Genomic DNA, 22,455 nt, shown 5'->3' on the forward strand with positions numbered 1-22,455 from the left:
TGTACCGCTCAACAAACCCATCTGTTTGGGGATGCTAGACCGAGGTGCGTATTTATTTGACCTTGAGTAGGTCGCATATCTGCCTCATCAGTTTTGACATAAACGGGGTGCCTTGGACTGCTAACAGCTCATGTGAGAATCCTACACGGGAAAAGGAGACCATTGCATGGGCCACTGCTGTGGTGGTTGTAGAGGATAAGGGTATTGCTTCTGGATAACGTGTTGCATAGTCCACAAGAGCTAGAATGTACTCGTGTCCCCTGGCAGAGGGTATTAGAGGTCCCACTATGTCCATTCCCACTCGTATCTTTGATGGGTAGGGATGCCTTGGGTAGGGTTGGGGTGTTCACTAATTGACACCAGGAACAGGAGGCACAAAACCAGGCGACTTCTTGGTACACTCCTGGCAAGTAGAATTTGTTTAGGGGATATTTTAGGGTGTGCTCTTTGCTGTAATGCCCACCCCCGGTTTGGCTGTGGGCTAGACACAAGATATGTTCCTTGAAGGCCCGGGGAACCAACAGTTGTTCCTTCCTATTGCCCCCTTCTTAGGTTAGCCTATGCAGAGGGCTATTTTTTACACAAAAGAAGGGGCCTACCTTTTCCAGTTGGTCATCCTGTGCTTGGTCCTAGGCATGTTGTAGGATGGTATCGTCCCTTTGAGCTGCTTGGAAACTCCGACCTGATGTTTGAGGCATCTCTGAGGAGGCAAAGACACGAGTAGATAAGGCAGGCTCCTTCTGCTGATACATAGCCCGTTCCTTTCTTTTCTCTCTACGTGTTTTAGGTGGTTTGGGTACTGTCTCCTCTATTTCTTTGCCATAAAAAGGGGCACTAACTAGCCAAGCTACTGAAGGGGAAGATGGGTTGTATGTTTGGAAATATTCGTGGAACCTGGGAAGGTTTGTCCCTAACACTGACTCAGGGAGGGATGGAACCCACTCTTCTCAATTGTGACTCCCCATCAATATCAAACAGCACCTCTGCTAGAGAATACAGCTTCTTCTCCCCGTGGACACATGTTACCTGTATGCATTCGCCCTCTAGTATCTGGGACTCACGTACCCGGGTCCTATCTACGACTGTGTGATGACACCCTGTGTCTAGAAACGCTACAACTGCTTTCCCATTCACATACATTCTTTTCTTATACCTTTCTGGGGGATATTCCAGTTACCATTACTTGTCCATGGGTTCTTGCGGGGGAAGACGGAAAGGACTGTGGCGGGCTATATGTCCCCACTCTGCACAGTGGAACCACTGTGGTCCCTGTGGGGGGGGGGGTCTGGGGGGCCAAAGGGAAGTGCTTTGAGTGGGGGTCGTGGGAAAACGGTTCCGTGGGGTTTGCAAGTGGTTTGCCCAGGGTTTTTGGAGGACCTTTCGGACTCTATGGGAAGGGGCTTTGAAATCGGGGGACAGGCTAGGTCCACCGCCGTGGTAACTGTCAGATTGAGGTGCTGTTTAAATCATGCCCTTGTATTAGAGGGTAGTGCCTCCAAACACTGTTCTAAGTACACTTTTTCAGTGAGCGTGTTGATAGATGAGGAAGTGGGATGCAACCAACGGTTTCCTTAGTCCCATATTCGGAAGTACAGTGCCCTTGGGTTGTCCCCCACAGTCCATTTCTCTTTTCGAAAACGAGCACAATAGTACTCCTGGTCACAACCCAGGCGTTCCAGGATAGCCTTTTTTATGTCCGCATAACTAGTGATTCCCGCCGGGTTGGTGGCTTGGTAGGCAGCCTGTAATTCCCCTGATAGCAATGGGGCTATATATTGTCCCCACCTCTCCGGTGGCCAGGTGGCTGTGGATGCCACTCTTTTGAAATTCACAAAAAGTTGTCCGGGTCATCTCCCTGTTGAAATTTCTGGAGGACCGAACCCGGTGCGTTGGGATGAACCCGGGCGCTTGATATAGCGTCTGTAAGGGCAAAACCGCGGTGTCTTGAACCTTCTGGTTTGCGGTTAGGATAGCCGCTTGGTCTTTTAGGGCGGTATGCAGGGCTTCTCTTTCTTCCTGTGGCTGTTTCGTCTGCTCCTCAAAGACAAGCTGCAGATGTCTTTATCCTTGTGCCAGCTGGGTGATAATTGCCTCCATGGTAAGGGTTCTGTCCTTATCCAGACAGCGATCCCACTTCTGACACCATTGTGGTCATGTAACCCCGACCCAGACCTCCCACCCTTCATCTCACGCAAGACAGGCACAGGGTGTGTTCTCTCTCCTTTCTCTCTTATTGTAGGAAAGGTATGTTAACAGCACATATTCCAAAGGACAATGAATTAAGACTCTAGGGTGGGGTGGGATGGGTTTGGTGATTAGACTGGGTCCCCTGTCTTTGCTCCTGGTGTATCAGGCAAAGGATGACCAAGAAAAGAACAGAAAAACTCAGGCTACCGCTGAGATAAAAGGAAATAAGGGGAAGGGAATAGTGCTCCGCCACCATTGTCCTAATCGGTGTGAGTGACTAGTGTGGGGATATGTGTGCTCACTCTTTAGTTCCCTTTAGTCATGCCCACAGCCCTTTAACTGAAAAGGAACATGCATTTGTCACTTGACTGACTCCACGACCCTCCTGGGCCGTGGTGAGGGAAGACCCAGCCTCCGCGTTCCCTGAGGAAGCTTCGGTCTCGTGGACAGTGTTCCTTGAGCTGTTCCGGTCTCCACCCTCTCCTCCGCAGCTGTCGATGTCGTCCGGCGTCTTCTCCTGGTCCCCGGTCCAGACGCCGTCCTCCTGGCTGTCGAGGTCGTCTGATGTCTTCTCCTGGTCCCTCGTCCAGACGCCGTCCTCCTGGTTGCCACTCACTCCCCACTCCTCCTGCTCGTCTCGCTGCGAGTCTCTCTCCTCTCCTCTTCTCTGGTCCTTTTGTCCAGTTCTGAACACCTACTCGCCCTCCACCATTCCTCTTCACAGGGCACGTCCTCCCGATGTACTGCGTCATCTAGACCGCCTCCTCTGTTACCGGGCTGGTTAAGTGCAGTGGCCATGTTGGGTTGGTCGCCGTAACCCGGTGTTTCGTTTTCTGTGCCGTCACATACTACCACATGGCACATGCATCCTAGTATGCCGGAGGGCAACATAAATATTTGAGACCCATAACCTGAGCAGTTGTTTGGGCATTCTTTGACCTTCAATCAACACTCCTTGGTATGCAGACACCAGCACACAAGAGCTTTAGTGTTCTCTACTGTAATGGTGTCTATGTTCCAGGCCTCATGTAGAGCTCTTGATTTAAAAATGAAGTGCAGGAAAACTGTCTAGAAAGGAGTCTGTTGCTTTGAATTAGTTGCGGCACTGCTTATACTGGTCGTGGCTTCAGTCCCAGCGGAACAGGGTATTTCCTAGCCCCTTTTTTCGATAGATGAACTTGCATTTTAGTTCCTTAATCTCACAGAGGGTGAGTGTCACATCTGCAGCTTTGAAAGGTTACACAGACAAAATATGAGAAAATTATTATAAAAATGTATTCTGCTATGTTACTCAAGAAAAAAAAGACCTAATTCTGTAAGAAAAGCATTTCATGGTGTCTTTTTTTAAATTTATCATGGGTATAGCTAGGGGGGGAGATCAAATTTTACCCCAACAGTCATTATCTCTCATCCCTAGGTAGGATTCTTGACAAGGCTGTTCACTGCTTTTCTCAGCAATCATTGGAAAAACCAGTAACATTTCAAGCATGCAATTTTTGTTTTTTAAACGTGCAAAACTCTAAGCATTTAAGGAGCACCATCAGCCCTGCGTACATATGATCATGCAAAATCTCATCACTCGCAGTGTAAGACGGCCATTAGATGAAGTGGCTGAACCGCTGTCCCATGCTGTATGCTGTGCAGTGTGGAAGCAAAATGTGAATGCCAGTTGATCAGTCCAATGGAGGAAGAGGACGGACCCAAATGGCATTCTCTGTTTTCAGAAGTGATTGAGGGTAGCAAATGTTAACAAGCATAGCACAGCTAGTAGGTCTCACCTGTGAGAGCTATTGGCTTTGGCAATGTGGTGTAGCCATGTCGCACAGCATTGCAGAAAGGCTAAAACTAATCACAAAAGGCGCTGTGACACAGTCGGGGCTAATGTACGTAAAAAAAAAAGTACTTTAACGCTGGATGCATCATGGTTGTCATTATTTTTAGCCATGCTGCTAGACAGAATGGCTGCAAATAATTGCCAGTCAGCAATGCTCATAGTGCACAGCATGAGCAAAACCAGTGGCAGATCCAGTCGCCTCGAAGGTGGGCACTAGTGGCTTTGCCAATGCTTATTAGGTCTCTGCGCTATACCCCTGTGATTCTGAGCAAATCAGTTAATCTTCCCATGCGTGAAAAAGAAAAAACATGTCTTATTTCTTTAAAAATCCTATCACATAAAGAAAGCAATTGCGTCCATGTCTTAGTGAAAATACATTTGGAAGCAGATAACATCTGTTTGTCTCAGTAAAAGTAGATGTTATCTGTTGTCACAATAAACATTCATTTGAAAGGAGAAAAGGGCTTCTTTGAAGTGTGTGGGGCATAGTAAACCATAGCTACACATTTTAAGAGGTTTAACAGACGATAGAGAATAATAATAAAAGTAGTCCCTCAATCACAGCACAATCAGCGGCAAAGCAACAATCAAGTTGAAGCAATGAGTACTTGGTGCATGCTCTAACTGAAAGAAGAGTGAAGCCAGCACGTGTGAGCCAATTAGAAGATAGCAAATTAGAGTGACAAAGTCAATGAATGTTAAACAGTGGCCGGGCTGCAAGCCCTTTGTTGTATACAAAATCTCTCGCAAGCGAGATTGCACGCAGAACATATGCTGTCACAGGTTGAGACCTAAAAACAAGTGGAGGGATGACTTGATAGAGAGACTAACTACAACATGATGGGAGACGCTGGGAATAGAACTTATATCCCTGGATCCACATTCAGCAAGTTAGTCCCTTATAGCCTACTTATAGTTTTTATTTGGATTTTCGGAGCAATTTCAGTATCTTCTTGAAAAGGTTTCAAGTAACTATAATTTGCCTGAAAATGTAAAGTCTCAATGTGCTTGCGACAGACTGTACACAAATAAACTGGTGGTCTTTAAGTTCAAGTGATTTGATTGGCTGCTTGCCATACCCGCCGTCCCTAGGCACTTAATTTTCATTGCAATCGCTGAAGTCTTTCACATTTATTTTGCTAATTTGAAACCTTGTTGACCTATAATGATTGGATCTGTTCTAGAGTGTCCACTCGTTGAAGCCCAAGGTGCTGATAACAGACATCACTAACTTCTCAAAATGTAATGAGAACATCCAGTTGACTTGGTTCTGATGGCTATTCTAGGGAATCATTCTTGGAGAGAAGATGTAAGTGGTCAGTATATAATGAGTTTTAAATCTGCTGCCCCACCAATTAAAATAGTGATCTTAATAATACTCACTTCTATAAGCTACTCTAATAATACACTGTTTACCAGTATTGCAGAATAGACCCTGCTGAGGTAGCCCTGGTTGGTATGGAATTATGAAATTTGTGACCCACAGATGTCAGCAGCAAGCATTAGCTCAGTGAGCCATTTTACCAGCGTATTTAGATCTATGTATCCCAAGGTGCAGGTCTAGTGTACAAGACTATGTAAGGAGCCGACCCGGTCTCGGTCTTTTCTACAATGTTTAAATGAGCAAAGTTGTTTAAGTTCAAAGACTATATATTCAGATAGTCCAGGCATTGCTTAACACCTGGGTGGTGGGTTGGAGCGGTAAAGGAAGGGGGTGACCGCTCAGCCCTCCACAGGGCTTGGTCACCCCACTCACTGCTACCGCTCCTGCCTGCCTTTGCCGCCTCCTGCCTGCAGATTCCTTCGCTCGCTGCCCGCTGCTCCTGGGAATTTCCCGCTGCTCCTGGGAATTTCCCGCTGCCCGCTGCTTCTTGGAATTTCCCGCCGCTGCCTCCCTGCGGCCCCGCCCGCCTGTGATTCCATTCGCCGCCCGCTCCCGCCACCCAGCTGCTCCTCCCTCCCGGCTCCTTACTTATGACGCCCCCAGAGCGACCGTGCAGCGGACGCGCGCAGCGGGAGCGCCAAATGAGCGCCGAAGGTGCGCCAAAGGTAAGCCCGTCTGCGCCCGTCCGCGCCTGGCCCGCGCCCAGCGCCAGGACCCCTGGCCCTCCCTGCCGAGGCAAGACGACCCGACTGACCTACGACGCCGCCACTCTCAACGCACTCAATGCCGGCCGGACCCACGCCTGCAGCCGAGCCACCCCGAGACGCACCCACGGACCCTTCACCTGCTGCACCTGCAAGTTCACCTGCCTCCGAACCTGCCCCGCACCCGCCAAGACAAACACCAGCAGCAACCACCTCAAGTGCATCCTGATCAACACCCGCTCCGTCCATAGACACGCCGTGGAACTCTGGAACCTCCTCGACGCTACATCACCGGACGTCGCCTTCCTCACGGAAACCTGGATGAACGCCTCCTCTGCACCCGACATCGCCATCGCCATCCCGGACGGGTACAAGATCATCAGGAGGGACCGCATCAACCAGACCGGAGGTGGCATCGCCATCGTCCACAGGAAGACCATCCGCATCACGACCGACGCCAACGACTCCTTCGCCGCAGCCGAACATCTCCACTTCCAGATTCACACCGACCCTAAGACGACCATCAGAGGCACCCTAGTCTACAGACCCCCGGGACCACGCACACAATTCAGCGAAGACATCACAGACTTCATCAGCCCGCACGCCCTCCCCTCCACAGACTACATCCTCCTCGGGGACCTCAACTTCCACCTGGAGAACAACAAGGACTGCAACACCACCGCCCTGCTGGAAAACCTCGCCAACCTCGGACTCAAGCAACTGGTCAACACCCCCACCCACTACGCCGGCCACACGCTTGATCCCGTCTTCTCTTCCAGCAAGTACATCACCTTCAGCCACGCCACCGGACTCCCCTGGACTGACCACAGCTGCGTCCACTTCAGCTTCAAAAGATCCACGACCAACCACCACCCGCAACAGGTACCTCACAGGAATTGGAGCAAGATCACCGCAGACCAGCTCACCACCTCCCTCAGCCAGAGCCCACCCTTCAACACAACGGACCCCAACGAAGCAGCCTGCAACTTCACACAGTGGCTGACCGCCTGCGCCGACGACCTCGCGCCACTAAAGAACCCTCCCAGCAGACCCAGAAGCAAGAAGGCATCCTGGTTCACCGACGACATCAAGGACTCCAAGAAGACCTGCCGCACCCTCGAGAAAGCCTGGCTCCTCGACCGGACCACCGACAACATGACCGCCCTCAAACACGCTACCCGCAAGCACCACCAGCTCATCCGCACCACCAAGAAGAAATCCCTGAAGGAACGACTGGACAACAACGCCCACGACAGCAAAGAGCTCTTCACTATCGTCAAGGAGTTCTCCAACCCCAGCACCGGCACCAACGACATCACTCCATCACAAGACCTCTGCGACTCCCTCGCCTCGTTCTTCCACCGCAAGATCGCCGACATCCACAACAGCTTCGGCGCCCCACCCACGCACCCAACCGTCGAACCACCGCCACCCTTCGCACCTGGACCACGGTGACCACCGAAGACACAGCCCGCACGATGAACACCATCCACTCCGGATCACCGACCGACCCCTGCCCACACCACGTCTTCAACAAGGCCGACTCCACCATCGCACCCCAACTCCGGAACATCATCAACGCCTCCTTCAACACCGCCACCTTCCCGGAGAGCTGGAAGCACGCCGAGATCAGCGCCACCGACGACATCCGGACCCTGCTCGACAAGGGGGAAACAGTGGCCCTCATCCTCCTGGACCTCTCCGCTGCGTTCGACACGGTCTGCCACCGCACCCTAGTCCAGCGTCTCAGCAACATCGGTATCCAAGAGAAGGCACTGGAGTGGATCATCTCGTTCCTCGCCGGAAGAACACAAAGAGTCCGCCTCCCCCCGTTTCGCTCCGAGGCCTCCGAAGTCATCTGCGGCGTCCCGCAAGGATCTTCACTCAGCCCCACCCTCTTCAACATCTACATGAAACCTCTCGCAGCCATCGCACGCCAGCACAATCTCAACATCATCTCTTACGCCGACGATACCCAGCTGATCCTCTCCCTCACCAGAGACCCCGACACCGCCAGAACCTGCCTACACGAAGGGATGAAAGACGTCGCCGAGTGGATGAAGGACAGCCGCCTGAAACTGAACTCGGACAAGACGGACGTCCTCATCCTGGGATCTTCGCCCTCCGCCTGGGACGACTCCTGGTGGCCCCCAGCCCTGGGCACCGCACCCAAGCCAACCGACCACGCACGCAACCTGGGCTTCATCCTGGACCCCTCCCTCTCGATGACCAGACAAGTCAACGCCGTCTCCTCATCGTGCTTCAACACCCTGCGTATGCTTCACAAGATCTTCCGCTGGATCCCGACCGAGACCAGGAAGACTGTCACCCAGGCACTCGTCACCAGCCGACTGGACTACGGAAACACCCTCTACGCCGGAACCACAGCCAAGCTACAGAAAAGACTCCAGCGCATCCAGAACGCCTCCGCCCGACTCATCCTGGATGTCCCCCGACGCAGCCACATCTCCAGCCACCTGAGGAACCTGCACTGGCTCCCCGTCGACAAGAGGATCACGTTCCGGCTCCTCACCCATGCACACAAGTCTCTCCACGACCTGGGCCCCAAGTATCTCAACGACCGCCTGACCTTCTACACGCCCACCCGCCAGCTACGGTCCACCAGCCTCGCCCTCGCAGCCGTACCACGCATCCGAAGAGCCACCGCCGGAGGAAGATCCTTCTCTTACCTGGCTGCCAAGACTTGGAACTCCCTCCCCATCCACCTTCGGCTGACCCAGGACCATCTCGCCTTCAGGAAACAACTCAAGACCTGGCTGTTCGAGCAGTAGCATACCCCTCCCCCCAAGCGCCTTGAGACCCTCCCGGGTGAGTAGTGCGCTATACAAATGGCATGATTGATTGATTGATTGGTAGTTTTGAATACACATTTATTTCCCAGAGACGTAGATTTTTGTTCTGATTAGTTGTATGTAGCATAGCAGGTCTGAATAATTTGAGTTGACTGGCAAAATACTTGAATAGTATGTAATTGGTGTAGATGATGCCACCTCCCAGCATGCTTCTTCTAGCAGACTCAACTTAACAATTCAGCGATATATGTTTTGAGCCATTTTATATAGCTCTTGCAACACTTCATCCCAGGCACATTACCATTTCATGTTGTACAATCGGGTCTCACAATCATGCACAATTCAACGTACATGGAGTAGACACTCCTTTCTCCTAGTGCTTCTAAGTCATGGTCCGGATTATGACAGGGAGAAGTGTGACTTACAAATGGAGCCAACTACTCAACTTTTTCTCATTTCAGGTTCTAGATGTTTGCAGATTGTTCTACATGACTCTTGGCAAATGATACATTACTTTACACCACCTTTGTGAGTGCACTGCATGCACACGTGATCAGCAGTGCTCTACTAGACAGATGTTCTCCTCCCATCCACTGCTTTAAACCAATTGAAGGAAAACCATGTGGAGACCAAGATGCCCATAGAGAAAGTGGTTGGAAAGAACGAAGAGTGAGGCAGATAGCGAGGATTGTTAAGATTTTTAGGGGAGGAGTTAGAAATTCAATTCTATTTGAGCTGTTGTGGGGGTGAAATGAAATGAGGGGAGTACCCTTTTGGGTGAGCACCCTTTTGGGTGAGCTTTCAAAGAAGAGAAGAAGGGAAATGTAAGATAACTGTTTTGAAAATGCTAAGTCTGAGCTGATAACAAATAATGCTAAGGCATGTGTATATATTTAGCACAGTCCCACATTTCATGTTTCTGAAGTGCTTTTGGACACCTTTCTTAGTTCTGGGGTTCTTGCTGACCAGTATCAGTAGTCTGTTGATTGTACTTGGGCATACAGGAGGTCTTACTGACAAGGTATCTGTTCCCTTGATTTGAATTCAATGGTCCGGTCTGGACTAGAGAGCTAAAATTTAGCATTATCTGTAGTGTTAGGACAGAGTGGTCCAAAAATGAGCCAGAATCACTGCAGCAAAGCGAATGGAGAGCTGCATGAAATGCTGTTGTATTATTATTTGAAGACTAGACCCATTTTTAATGTTAGGACGAGAATTTGGAAAGTGGTTGAGAAATTACGAAATTTCACCAGACCTACATCAGCTGCAGCTGGACAGTCCTGATTTTATAGCCTGAAACAAGCATGGGCAAAGGCAATATACGTCGCCCATGCAAGAGCTATTGGCTTTGCAAATATATGTTATCAATGTTGTACACCTGAGTGCTAGCTGTCCAGTATGACTAGAAGTTATTAGGGTAAAGGAGAGTGGTGTGGAGTATTATGGAGTGGCATGGAGCAGTGTACAGTAGAGTGAGTGGCGTGGAGAGGAGTGAAGTGTCATGGAGTTACTTAGTGTTGTGGAGTGAGTAGAGTTTAGTAGAGTGGAAGGGTGCAGAATTGAGTGGCATAGAGTGGAGTACAGTGTCAGAGTTGATTAGAGTGTCGTAGACTGGTGAATTGGATTTGTGTAAAGTGGTGTAGAGTGCAGTGCGGTGGTGCGGTTTGGAGCGACGTGGTGTGAAGTGGTGCAGAGTCCGCGCTATATAAAACTTTATAAATAAATAAATAAGATAGAGTGGCATAGATTGCAGCGGCATGGAATAGATTGTTTCAGAATAAAGTGAAGTGGCGTAGAGTGTAGTGGTATAGATTAGAGCGTCATAGAGAGCATTGGTGTAGAGTTCAGAGGCGGAGAGTGGCATACAGAAGAGTAGCAGAGAGTACAGTGTTGCAGAGTATACTGTTGTAGGAGTGCAGTGGCGTATAGTAGAGTGGCGTAGAGCCCCGTAGGGAGCAGTGGTATAAAATGCAGTGGTGCACAGTAGAATACAGTGGTGTGGAGTGCAGTGACAGATTACAATGGCGTAGGGTGTACATTGTATTCGTTTTGAGTAAAGAGGTGTAGAGTGCATTGGCATGGAGTGCAGAGTTGAGTGGGGTGGCGCAGAGTGCAGTGGCCTTCAGTAGATTGTTTCAGAGTACAGTGAAATGGAGTGAGTGGTACAGGGTAGATTGTAGTAGTGCAGGATAGAGTGCAGTAGCATGGAGTAGTGACATCGAGTAGAGTAGTGCAGCGTTGATTGCAGTGGCGTAGAGTAGTGTGGGGTAGACTGCATTGGCATAGAGTGCAGTGGTGTTGGGTTGAATGTTTCAAAGTAAAGTAGCATGGAGCAGAATAGCCTGGGGCAGAGTAGTGTGGCAGAGTTCGGTGCCAGAGAGAGCAGTGCTGCAGAGTAAAGTTTTAAAAAGTGCATTGGTGTAAAGTACAGTGGAGTGGAGTAGAGTGCATTGGTGTACAGTGCAGTGATGTACAGTGGTGCAGAGTAAAGTGAAGTAGAATGCAATAGTGTACAGTAGAGTGGCATAGAGTATAGTGGCGTAGAGTGAATTAGCATAAAGTAGAGTATAGTGGTGTACAGCGCAGTGGTGCAGAGTAGATTGGCATAGAGTGCAGTGGTATATAGTGTAATGGTTTTGAGTTCAGAGGCGTAGAATGCAGTGGCGTGGTGCGGTATGGAGTGATATGGTGTGGAATGGCGCAGAGTGCAACATAGTGGCGTAGACTGCAGTGGCATAGAGTAGATTGTTTCAGAGTAGAGCGAAGTGATGTACAGTGCAACAGTATAGAGTAGAGTTGTTGACTGCAGTTGTGCAGAGTAGATTAGAGTGGCGTAGAGTGCAGAGGCGGAGAGCGGCATAAAGTAGAGTAGCAGAGAGTGCAGTGTTGCAGAGTATACTTTTGTAGAGTGCTGTGGTGCAGAGTACAGTGGCATAGAGAGCAGTTGTGCAGAGTAAAGTGGCGTAGAGAGCAGTGGTGCAGAGTAAGCTAGAGTGGCGTGGAGTGCAATGACACAAAGTAGAATAGAGTGGCGTAGAGTGCAGAGAGTACAATGGCTAACTTTAGTGGCGTAGAGTGCAGTAGTGCAGAGACGATTGGTGTAGAGTGCATTGGCATAGAGTGCAGAGTCAAGTTGAGTGGTGCCGAGTGCAGTGGCGTAGAGTATATTGTTTCAAAGTGGAGTGGTGCAGGGTAGATTACAGTAGTGCATGGCAGAGTGCAATAGAGTAGTGGCATAGAGTGCAGTGGCGTAGAGTGTTTCAGTGTAAAGTGGAGTGGCACAGAGTAGAGTGGCAGAGAATTCAGAGCCAGAGAGTTCGGTAGCAGAGAGTGCCGTGCTGCAGAGTAGAGTGTAGTGTAGAGCGGCATACAGTTCATTGGTGCAGAGTAAAGTAACGTAAAGTGCAATGGTATAGTGTAGAGTGGCATGGAGTAAAGTGGCATAAAGTAGAGTGTAGTAACGTAGACTGAAGTGGCCTAAAGTAGAGTATAGTGGTGTGAAGTGGCATAATGTAGAGTATATTGGTGTACACTGCAGTGGTGCAGAGTAGATTAGAGTGGCATAGAATGCAGTGGTGTAGAATGTAGTAGCTTGGAGTGGCATAAAGTAGAGTAGCAGAGAGTGCAGTGTTGCAGAGTATGCTGTTGTAGAGTGCAGTGGTGTATAGTTGAGTGGTGTAGAGTGCAGTGGCGCAGAGTGCAGTTGCGCATAGTAGAATGCCATTCATGAAGTGGAGTATAGTGTAGTAGAGTGCAGGGGTATAGAGTGGCTAAAGTAGAGTAGCAGAGTGCAGTGTTGCAGAGTGTACTGTTGTAGAGCAGAGCGGTGTAGAGTGCAGTGGTGTAGAGAGTGGCATCGAACAGTGGTGCAGAGTAAAATAGAGGGTCGTTGAGTACAGTGACGCAGAGTTGAATAGAGTGGGGTAGAGTGCAGTGACAGAGTACAATGGCATAGAGTGCAGTGGCATAGAGTGTAGTGGTGCAGAGTATATTGGCGTAGAGAGCATTAGGTTTGAGTAAAGAGGTTAAGTTCATTAGCATAGAGTACAGAGTAGAGTAGAGTGGAGTGGCGCAAAGTGCAGTGGCATGGAGTAGATTGTTTCATAGTAGAGTGCAGTGGTGCAGAGTAGAGAGCCATAGAGTGGAGTGGTGCAGAAAAGAGTGCAGTGATGCTGAGTGGAGTGGTGCAGGTAGAGTGCAGTAGCGTGGAATGGTGCAGAGTAGAGTAGAGTAGATTAGAGTAGAGTGGAGTGGGGTACCGTGGATTATGCATGGTATGGTAGCGTACTGCCATTAGAGACCACACATCTTCAATTGAAATGACCATTACATTTGCACTCGCATACAGTTTCACTGATAAAAGTATGCAGAACACAAATGCAAATGCGTGGGAATGTCATCATCCAATGTTTTAATTTGACCGTTCAGCCCAGTTCATTTACAGACATTTAAATTTTGTTGTGTGCTAGAAAACAAAACCTCTACAGCCCTCCTCGCTCAGACCCCGAATAACCAGCATGATTGTCACATTAATCCTTTCACTTTAAAGTTAGAGAATGAAAATAAACACCAAGCTCTTTGGAAGACACAGCCTAAAATTCGACCTCTCTCTTTGAATGCTCAGCAAATAAGACAAGTTAAGAATAAGACTTAAAGAGCTGTTTATAGAAAACAAGTTTGTGGAAGAATACAGTAAACAAGGTTTGGGCAATGGGAGGGACGAACTCGAGCTGCACAGCCAAAAGCAAAATAAAGCCAGAAAATGTGAGTTACAGAGCAATGGGAAGCAATGGGCGAAATGTGTTCCTAGGTCAACTTTCTGAATGTCCCCAAGACGTCCTTAACAAACCAGTAGGCTGCGACCTGAAAATGCTTTTCCTGGCTAACTAAATGAAAGGAAAATTAAACCCATAGTTTAGTTTGTATCGGTGTATTCAGTAATAAAAAAAATGCAAATGGATCACAAAATAATTTATTTGGAATCTTAGTTCTTTGTATATTCAAATAAATAATGTTACCAAAAAAGTCTTATAGTATTTTATTCTGGATACATCTATGTACTGCTCATTGTTTCATTTGTGATAAATGTATGTACTGATTATGTTAAGAGGTACCATCTTTGGCAAATATATATATATATATATATATATATATATATATATATATATATATATATATATATATATATATATATATATTTATTTTTTTTTTTTAATGGAGAGGCGTTTTTTTATGGACAGACTTTGAAACCAGTTACATTATCTGTGCATGTATGCCGGTTTGTCTATTTTAGGTCCCATTTTTTTTAATCTCATGCTTTTTTTGCCGCTTCATTGTCCCCTTTATGAGAGACATAATGGTGATAATACAATATCGAATTTGCCTATTGCCTGAAGAGCTCGCTGTACACAGAAGAATTCTCTTTTCTTTTGGAGACTCCAAATAGCCACATCTTGGCGCCTAAGCTTCATCATTCATGTTCTACAGTTTAATGGAAAATAAGCTGATAGTTCTGTATAAAAGTGAAGCGCAGATATTGTTAAACCACAAGAAGCGCCTTCGCGGAACAGCATATTTTTCCCTTGCTTGATCTGACATATTTCATCGTTCTGTGAATTCATTTCTTTCTCCTTCTCTGTAGATGACAGTTCAATTTACTTCCAAGAGTGGAGAGTGGCGAATCCGTGCTGCTGCTGTTAGCCATCTCTCCACCCTAGGCACATTCTTGTCACCACTCCTCTTCAGTGGTGCAGAATTGACTATTGAGTCCACGGTGCATTGACCTATTCATATGGATTTTCTTAGCTGATGATGCTGTTTGCAAGTTTATTTTCAAATGGGACTAAATCGCTTCACACAACTCGAATGCTGCCCTGTCAAAGACTTGAGGAAAATCTGTAACATCCTCATCTAATGTCTTCAAAGTAGCAAACAGCAGATCTAATTAAGCAGCCCTCTCATCAGTGTCATGAAGCAGTATGCTGCATAGCATTGACTGTCACAGTAAGCAGCTACTTTCCACTCCTTGGCATTTTCCCTGCCCTTGAGCAATGCATAAATAAATAATCCCATAACTATTTTGTCGTAATGAAAATGTGTAAACCCAGAGGCCTGGAATATGAAATGTACATGGGTCACTTAACAGGTAAAAGTCCCAGAATGGCTAATCTTGCGAATGTTTCTGCAGAGAGGTTGTTTGCAGTCTTCTCAGGGCCTTGGTTCTGCTTGGAGGGAAGGCAGTGAATACTAATGATGAAGAAACACCAGTAAAAAGGGAGCTGGAGTAGGGAAACAACATAAACAGGCCGAAGAGCCCTGGAAATCATTATTCCTGCAGGCCAGCTCCGTGTAATAACTTGCTGTGCTCTTCTAATTTTCTGTATTTGGCAATAAAGGGCAAAAGTAATATCATTTGTAATACATGCTCAATTTCATTTGCTTTTTTTGTTTATTTTCTCAGTGAAGTCGACGGTATTGAACTTCCAGAGCCCCACGACTGGGCTCTTTCCCACGGAAACAGCTGGTGACTGTAAAAAGGCCAAGGTTCAAGACAGCCTTTATTGTGCCGCCAGTGCATGGGCTTTGGCGCTAGCCTACAGGTAAGGTATTGTATTGTAATTGCATTTATATAGCGCTTACTATCCCTGATGAGGCGTCAAAGCGCTTTTTCGGCGAGTAGCACGCTACTCCGGAACCCATAAAGTATTCGTGTTGAATTAGTATAGTCAAATATGAAAGTGATTTAAGTGGTGGATAGGTAATGGCAACTGCACAGTTGTGCAAATAGTTAAAGTGCAAAAGTGAATATATATATATTATATAAAAAGCATGTCTTACCTTTGCTGTGTGGCGCTTTGCTAGACTCGTGAGAGGTGAAGTCTCGAATGGGTCATGCTGTCATGATTTTATAAATAGCACATTAGATGATGTGCAGATACTTATATATAATGTATATAGTAAATAAGCAGCAGTGCAATGTGTAATATGTTATTTATTTCCACCGGTGTCTCAAGTTGTACTTTAATAGCATCGAAGTTGGTCTTTATAGGTGAATCTGTGGTATTGGGCTACTTTTATTATCCCTGACATAAATATTTTTCAAACACAAATGAAAAATTCCCTTATTTTGCCAGCCTTGCATGTGTAGACAATGCACATTTGCCTATTATTTTGAAGGTTGCTGACAGCGACACCTATATGTGCTATGTGTGCCCATTTTCCAGTGCTAGAACAACTTTTTCAACCCTTTATAAAAACCGAAGGTTTCTGCAGAAAAGCCCTGCAGTAATCAATTTCCTTTTTAAGCTGACCTTCAGATTCGCCGTGACATCAGTCAGGATGTGGAGGCTGCAGGCTGTGGCTATTGATCCAACGTTTCTTTAATGATCGCGAGAAGGCCGCTTTAATTAGCCCAGAATCGCTGCTTTGCCTTACGTTCCCCAGAACATCAAATCAAGTTGAAAGGGTCATGCTTCAGGGCGTATGCGCCCAGATCATTTTCGCAATGTTAGATGCACATTGTAATTATGTGCAGGCTAATATGACATTTAACTCATAGGGAAGATGGAACAAGTTAGGCCTTGGATTAAATTAGTATGGATTTTTCTTGTTAGTCAGGGTTGAGAGTCACATCTTGGTTTTGTCATTATTTATATTCTGATTTCTAGACAGAAACATTCAGAAACATTTTGAAATGGGAAACCTTTACAAAGCATTTGTATATTTTGCATTTCACAACTCTCTAATTATGCAAACAAAGAAGCAGAGCACTCTGGGTAGTTCTCAAGTTTAGGTGGAAAGCAGTTCCAGTATAGAGCACTTTCAACACCAGCGACACTCTAAATTTGCTCACCTCAAATGTCTGCTTTTCTATCAAAGTCTTTAAGTGTAGGATTAGCACAGTACCATCCACGCTGAGATAGAAAGGGACCAATTATTTTGTGTTTTCTACAGAAAAGTCTTAAAGCATACGATTAGCACAGTGCTATCCATGCTGTGCTGCAAAAAGGCGAAAGCCTTTTACCTCTCCAGGCACTGTATTACAGTTTTGGATTGATAAGATACCATACAAGCCAACATGAAAGGAATAAAAGCAACCCCTGACATGTGCTCTCATCTTCAGGTTTGTCCAAACACAAGGGAGCACCCAGTATAAGTCAAAACAATAACCTTTCAGAACGACGCGGCCAGCCCTAGAGGTTGTAGGCCTTAAGCTGTGTCTTTACAAGAGTGTACAATAAAGGTCTATAGAAAAAAAAAACAATACCCTTTCAGGCATAGAGTGATGCATAAATTATGCAAAAAAAGAAGCAGAAAACTCTGGGTAGTTCTCAAGTTTAGGTGGAAAGCAGCTCCAGTACAGAGCACTCAACACCAGCGACGCTCTAAATTTGCTCACCTCAAATGTCTTCTTATCTTTAAGCGTAGGATTAGCACAGTACCATCCATGCCGAGATAGAAAGAGACAAAGTATTTTGCCATTTCTACAGCAAAGTCTTTAAGAACGTTTATAATTGGTAAATTAAGATCTGTATTAAATAGACATTATTGAATTGTGTAAATTTGCAATTGGCGAGTTATAGTTGTTTAAATGTATGAGTGACATCCATATTTGAAGTTAGATTGTGGAGGATAATACAAGTTGGGCAACATTTTTTTGTAAAACTTTAAAAATAACTATAATTAAAGTTATTCTAATGTCTGGGAAGTTTAAATGTGCTGTGTAATTGCACTGTAATATAATAACCCCCACCTATAACTAAGTTATAACTTTTTAATGTGTGAATTTTATTGGTTTTTCAAGGTATGAAGTTTGTTCACTTGTGTCTTTGTGCAAGTAATTGCATTGCAGTAAAACATGTAAATATTTTAATGTTCTTAGCAGTGTTTTTCTTTGTGCGGTAGAAATGGGCAACAGTTTTGTAGCAAAATGTATTTTGTTTATGTATTTATATATTATTTGTAGCTATATTTATGTGCGTACATATACATAATCTGTATTGTAACTAGGGTATGGTTGTATAGTACCAATAAGCAGCATGGAATCGTTTTTTTGTTCTCAAAATTTCTCTGGTACTCCAGGACTGTCTCAGTAGTACCGCTGTACTTCGGAATAGTAAGAAAGCTTCTGAAAGGCTAGAATCTGTATTTTGTAGCCAACGGAAAGCTGGATTGTATTGCTCATTACTATTCGGCCTTTGACCTGATCAGAAGTGAAAAGGCCTGCTAATGGTTCTGCTCTGTTTGAGGTGATTTTGGAGAGATGGCTGAAGGAGGAGAGCCTACTGTTTTTGCTCATGGTGCATTGGACAGGAAGAGGAGGCCATTTCTATCGAGGAATAGGAGTTGGAGTGGGGAAGGGACCTGAAGGAGTTGGTCTAATGGCAATTCTTCCGAATTCCAGCAGGGGAGAAGAAAGTCAATGCCCGGATGGTGACATGTTTATCATGATGAAAAATAATATCTTGTAAAACAGGACACCAATATTAACTAGGGACCACAGGAATGCATTAGCACATGCAAGCCATGCATTCTACCCGTTTGGCTTCTGCAGAAACGAGACAATAGTTAGATTTGGTCTAACTCGAGGAGGGAATCTCTACTGGACCTGGTAATGTTCTACCTGCTGCACCGTCCTCTTCCACGTGGTCACCGAATTATGACCACAATCTTATACTTCTGCCCCATCTGCCATTCCACCACCTGGCTCTCAAGGTGCAGTCAAACTACCTTCGCCAACAGCGCAACATTGTAGACCCTATGCGGGGACTGTGACATACTGTTTGGCTTTCCAAACAGTCTTGTCGCAGGGGAAAGTGACTTAAATATATTCTGAGAACTTGTCATAGCTCACTGCTGTCCTCCACGAAACCCACTGTTTTTTTTACCTTTGCAGCAAGTTTTTTTGTGCCTTGTTGGGTGCGTATTCTCATTTTATAGCTGGTCCCATTGAGCTATGGTTTGTGATTTTAAAAACAAAAAAATAAAAACCAAAAAGCAAAAAAAAAGTTCTTGTTAGAACTATTTTCAAAATTCGTATAGCAAAGAGCTTTAAAGTTGGCAGTTATATGTAGTAAAGAAGAGGAAAGGAGAAGGTAAGTTATTGATAAGTTACATTATAAAGGTACGTATAGTAAATACATAGTATTGTTACTTTCTAAATTACAATAGTTATTTCCTATGTTAATGTAAAACACTACATTACAATACATTTCATGTACTTTAACATACATAGATTATAAAAAATATCTTTGTCTTTAGTGTTGTGCAGATGGTAATAATACAGAAGTTACTAATGTATGCCATCATTTATCACCCATGAGATTGCAGATCAGCTTTTTCTTTTGTTCATCATCAAATGCTGAGGGAAAAAAACAATCAGGTGGATTGTGAACAAATATATATATACTTTTTATTACTGTGCTTGTTCAACCGCAAGTTCTATTTTCATTTCTAAAGCAATTCCTGCTGACTAACTACATTTCTTACCTACCGCAGTCAATGTCTTCACAAATCATCAACCATGCTAGGCCACATGATGTCACATCTACAGTAGGTAGTATGTAGTATTTTTACTTCATATTTCACAAAAGTTGAAGTTTTCACCTACAATTAACATTTAGAAGTTAGTATACAAAGATTGATTAGATTTTTAGGCAATCTCTGTTTAAAGGTCAACTTCCTGTCATCACATTCAGTCCATCCTGTATCCTTTCTTAAATATATGGTATAATAGCCAGACCTAGTACTTTGCCCATGTTGGAAATTAATGGCTGGACAATAAAAGTGGATCCAGATATAGACATCTGAGTAGCAGTTACATCAGTAATGACGGTATTCATTTTTGTATTATCCGCAGCACCTCTTTGTATTATGACACATAAATATTTATTCACCATAGTTAAACAAAGTGTCAAGCCAACCGTAGATCCACAGTTTGAACAAAAGGTTTGAGTGCACAGCTTGATAGATCAGCTTTTTAAATTATAATGATTTAAAATCCTGAATGGAGAGGTATACAAATCTTTACATTCCGTGATATTTGAGGAAACATTGGAAACATTCATGTTCCAATAGTACCTTAGAGTAAAATAATCTGTACGTGGAAAACTCTAACTTGCTACTATTTCCAGAAAAGACATAAAAAATTGCTGGGCATCCTGTTGCTGATTTATTAAAAAACGAACAGTTCCTGTACAAGCTTCCACAATATCTCTCACACTACTTGTAGATTGGCACACAAGTTAGTTACAGTGTTGCAAAGAGGCTTAAATGTATTTTCCCAAAGAATGTCTTTCACTAAATGCAAATATAAAATTAAATTAACTGTCACATTACTGTAACAGTTAATACCATTTGTATTAGCAAACTGAAAGCCTTCAATTTCATGGTTTGGTTCTTTTTTTCTTTTATTTAAACTGTTGAAGATTTTAAAGTGCCTCAGTTGTGAAGCTTTCTTTCCTTTTCATATATATTTTAGGTTAACATGCCACTGGAAATTCACCAAGAGAAGGACTATATCCATATGTCTTAAAGAATTATATTTGCATACTGAAGAAGTGCCTGCATTAATTTTTGTGTCATCTACATCTATAATACATAGTCCTTGGAATGTTTTCACAGAGGATAAAGCAACATACGCCATACCCTTTTTAAAAACTGTTGATCCGAAGTTAATTAATGCATAACCCAAGCTTAAACCTATAGATTTTTGTATTGAAATAGCATGAGCTAAATGTACAGGGAATTGTTCTCTTCGAATATGTCTTTCACTAGTAAAAATCTTGCGATGCTCTTGGGATGTGTTTTGGGTCTTTAATGCTGTCAAATTTGACAATAACAAATTCAGTCTCTTGATTATTTTTATATTATAGAAACTTTACCATATGTCCCATAGCTCTATTTACATGTCCTTGTTCTACATCCAGATTGGGTTGTAAAATGACACAGCTAGTTTTGCTAAGAAATAAGTATTTTTATAATCCGGCCGTTCGTGACACAGACTTCTCCATGTTCAATAATTTTGTAGATAAGGTTTTTGTTATACAAATATTTGCTACATGAGGTTCAAAAGAATCTTTACAAGGTAAATTTATATTTTTCTATTGATAAAATTTCCATATTTAAATCATTGTTTTCTTTTAGGGGTGGCATCAACCAAACAATGGGTAGTTCTTTCAAAAGAAGGTAATGCATAACTTCTCCTGTAGCTTTCAAGTGTGGGAATAAAGAATATATATACTTCTTGTCAGAAGGATGTTTTGGGCCCTTTCTGTAAGAATTCCTAGCCTAATATCTTGTAAAAAATCTTCTCATATTCTTCATCCTTTGCTTGTCTCATATTTTGTGTAAGTTCACTGTATGAGAAATGCAACCAAATATGTATTTATTTATTTCTTTGAGTTTTATATAGCACTGGCTAGACCCGGAGGTATCAGAATGCTTTACATAAGGTTCCACAAAATTACATCAGTTACAAGAAAAGTACTTCAAGAGCGTAGAAGACGAAAAAAATGGAGCTTATAAGGGTAAGGGGGTGGTGTAAAGGGGTAGGAGGGAGATAGGATGGAGAGACGAAGGAGAGCCTGCCCAAAGTCCGGCTGGGTAGGTGACGGCTGAGGGGGAAGTCCACAGCACATCTCCTCTATGCTTATCAGGTAGCTCCACCGGGATCAGCCAAACAGCTAGGTCTCAACGGGAAAACAGTTAAAGAGCAAAGAGGAGGGATAAAAGGAGAAAGTGGGTGGAGTACAGGAGTAGGAGGGAGAATACAACGGAGAGACAAAGTAAGGTCTGCCCAAAGTCCGGTTGGGTAGGTGACGGCTGAAGGGGTAGTCCACAGCCCATCTCCTCTTTAGCAATCAAGTAGCTCCGTCGGGCATCGGCCAAAAAGCTAGGTCTCCACGATCAGGGGCCTCACTTAGGGTGATTCAAACGGGTATTTTAAAAGAGTCAATTAGAAAGGACCGACTTTTCAACAATGAATGCTGAAATTCCACGAGCTGGCTGTTCAGGAGTGTGTAATTTGGCATAAACAATCAGAACATCAGAACATTTGCTAATCCAGAATTTGTTACCATTCAAAACATAATAATCACCTTATATTAACATTACCTATACTTCCTAAGGAGTTTCGCTTTTCTTGAGCGGTCTGTTTTACAAATTAGGTCCCCTTTAACTGGAGTAAATTGAAGTAAATCGCCAACAACAATTACATGTTTACCAACAAAGAGATTATCATGTGATGTCCTCAGGATTTCGGTCCTACGTAAGTGAACGAAAGCCAGCATTAAGATGGAAACCGAGCTAACCTCATTTCTAATCAAAATGTGTAGTTTTTTGAGAACTCAATGACTTTCCTGTGAGGTATCACAATTTAATTTGAAGTATTCCAGTTTATTATGATGTTCCACCGGGAGTAGTAGTCAGTGTAATGTTATTCCTTTGATATGGTGTGCCACTATTCCATTTGGAGCTGTAACAACACAAAATACGTTTGAATTTGTTACTTTTTGAAGGTAAGCATTTAAAAAA

At 44.6% G+C, this 22,455-nt stretch overlaps 1 protein-coding gene across 3 annotated transcripts in view; it reads left to right on the plus strand.

The window, feature by feature from the left end:
* The window catches only part of PHKB (phosphorylase kinase regulatory subunit beta), a 1,437,099-nt gene that overhangs the window by 221,201 nt on the left and 1,193,443 nt on the right, over positions 1 to 22,455 (plus strand). For all 3 annotated transcript variants that reach the window (XM_078669366.1, XM_078669365.1, XM_078669367.1), the window contains one exon: positions 15,383 to 15,521. In XM_078669366.1, coding sequence (XP_078525492.1) covers positions 15,383 to 15,521 — 139 coding nt within the window. The remainder of the gene's footprint in view (positions 1 to 15,382; positions 15,522 to 22,455) is intronic.

Source organism: Lissotriton helveticus, chromosome 12, assembly GCF_964261635.1.
Source record: "Lissotriton helveticus chromosome 12, aLisHel1.1, whole genome shotgun sequence".
Lineage (NCBI taxonomy): Eukaryota > Metazoa > Chordata > Amphibia > Caudata > Salamandridae > Lissotriton > Lissotriton helveticus.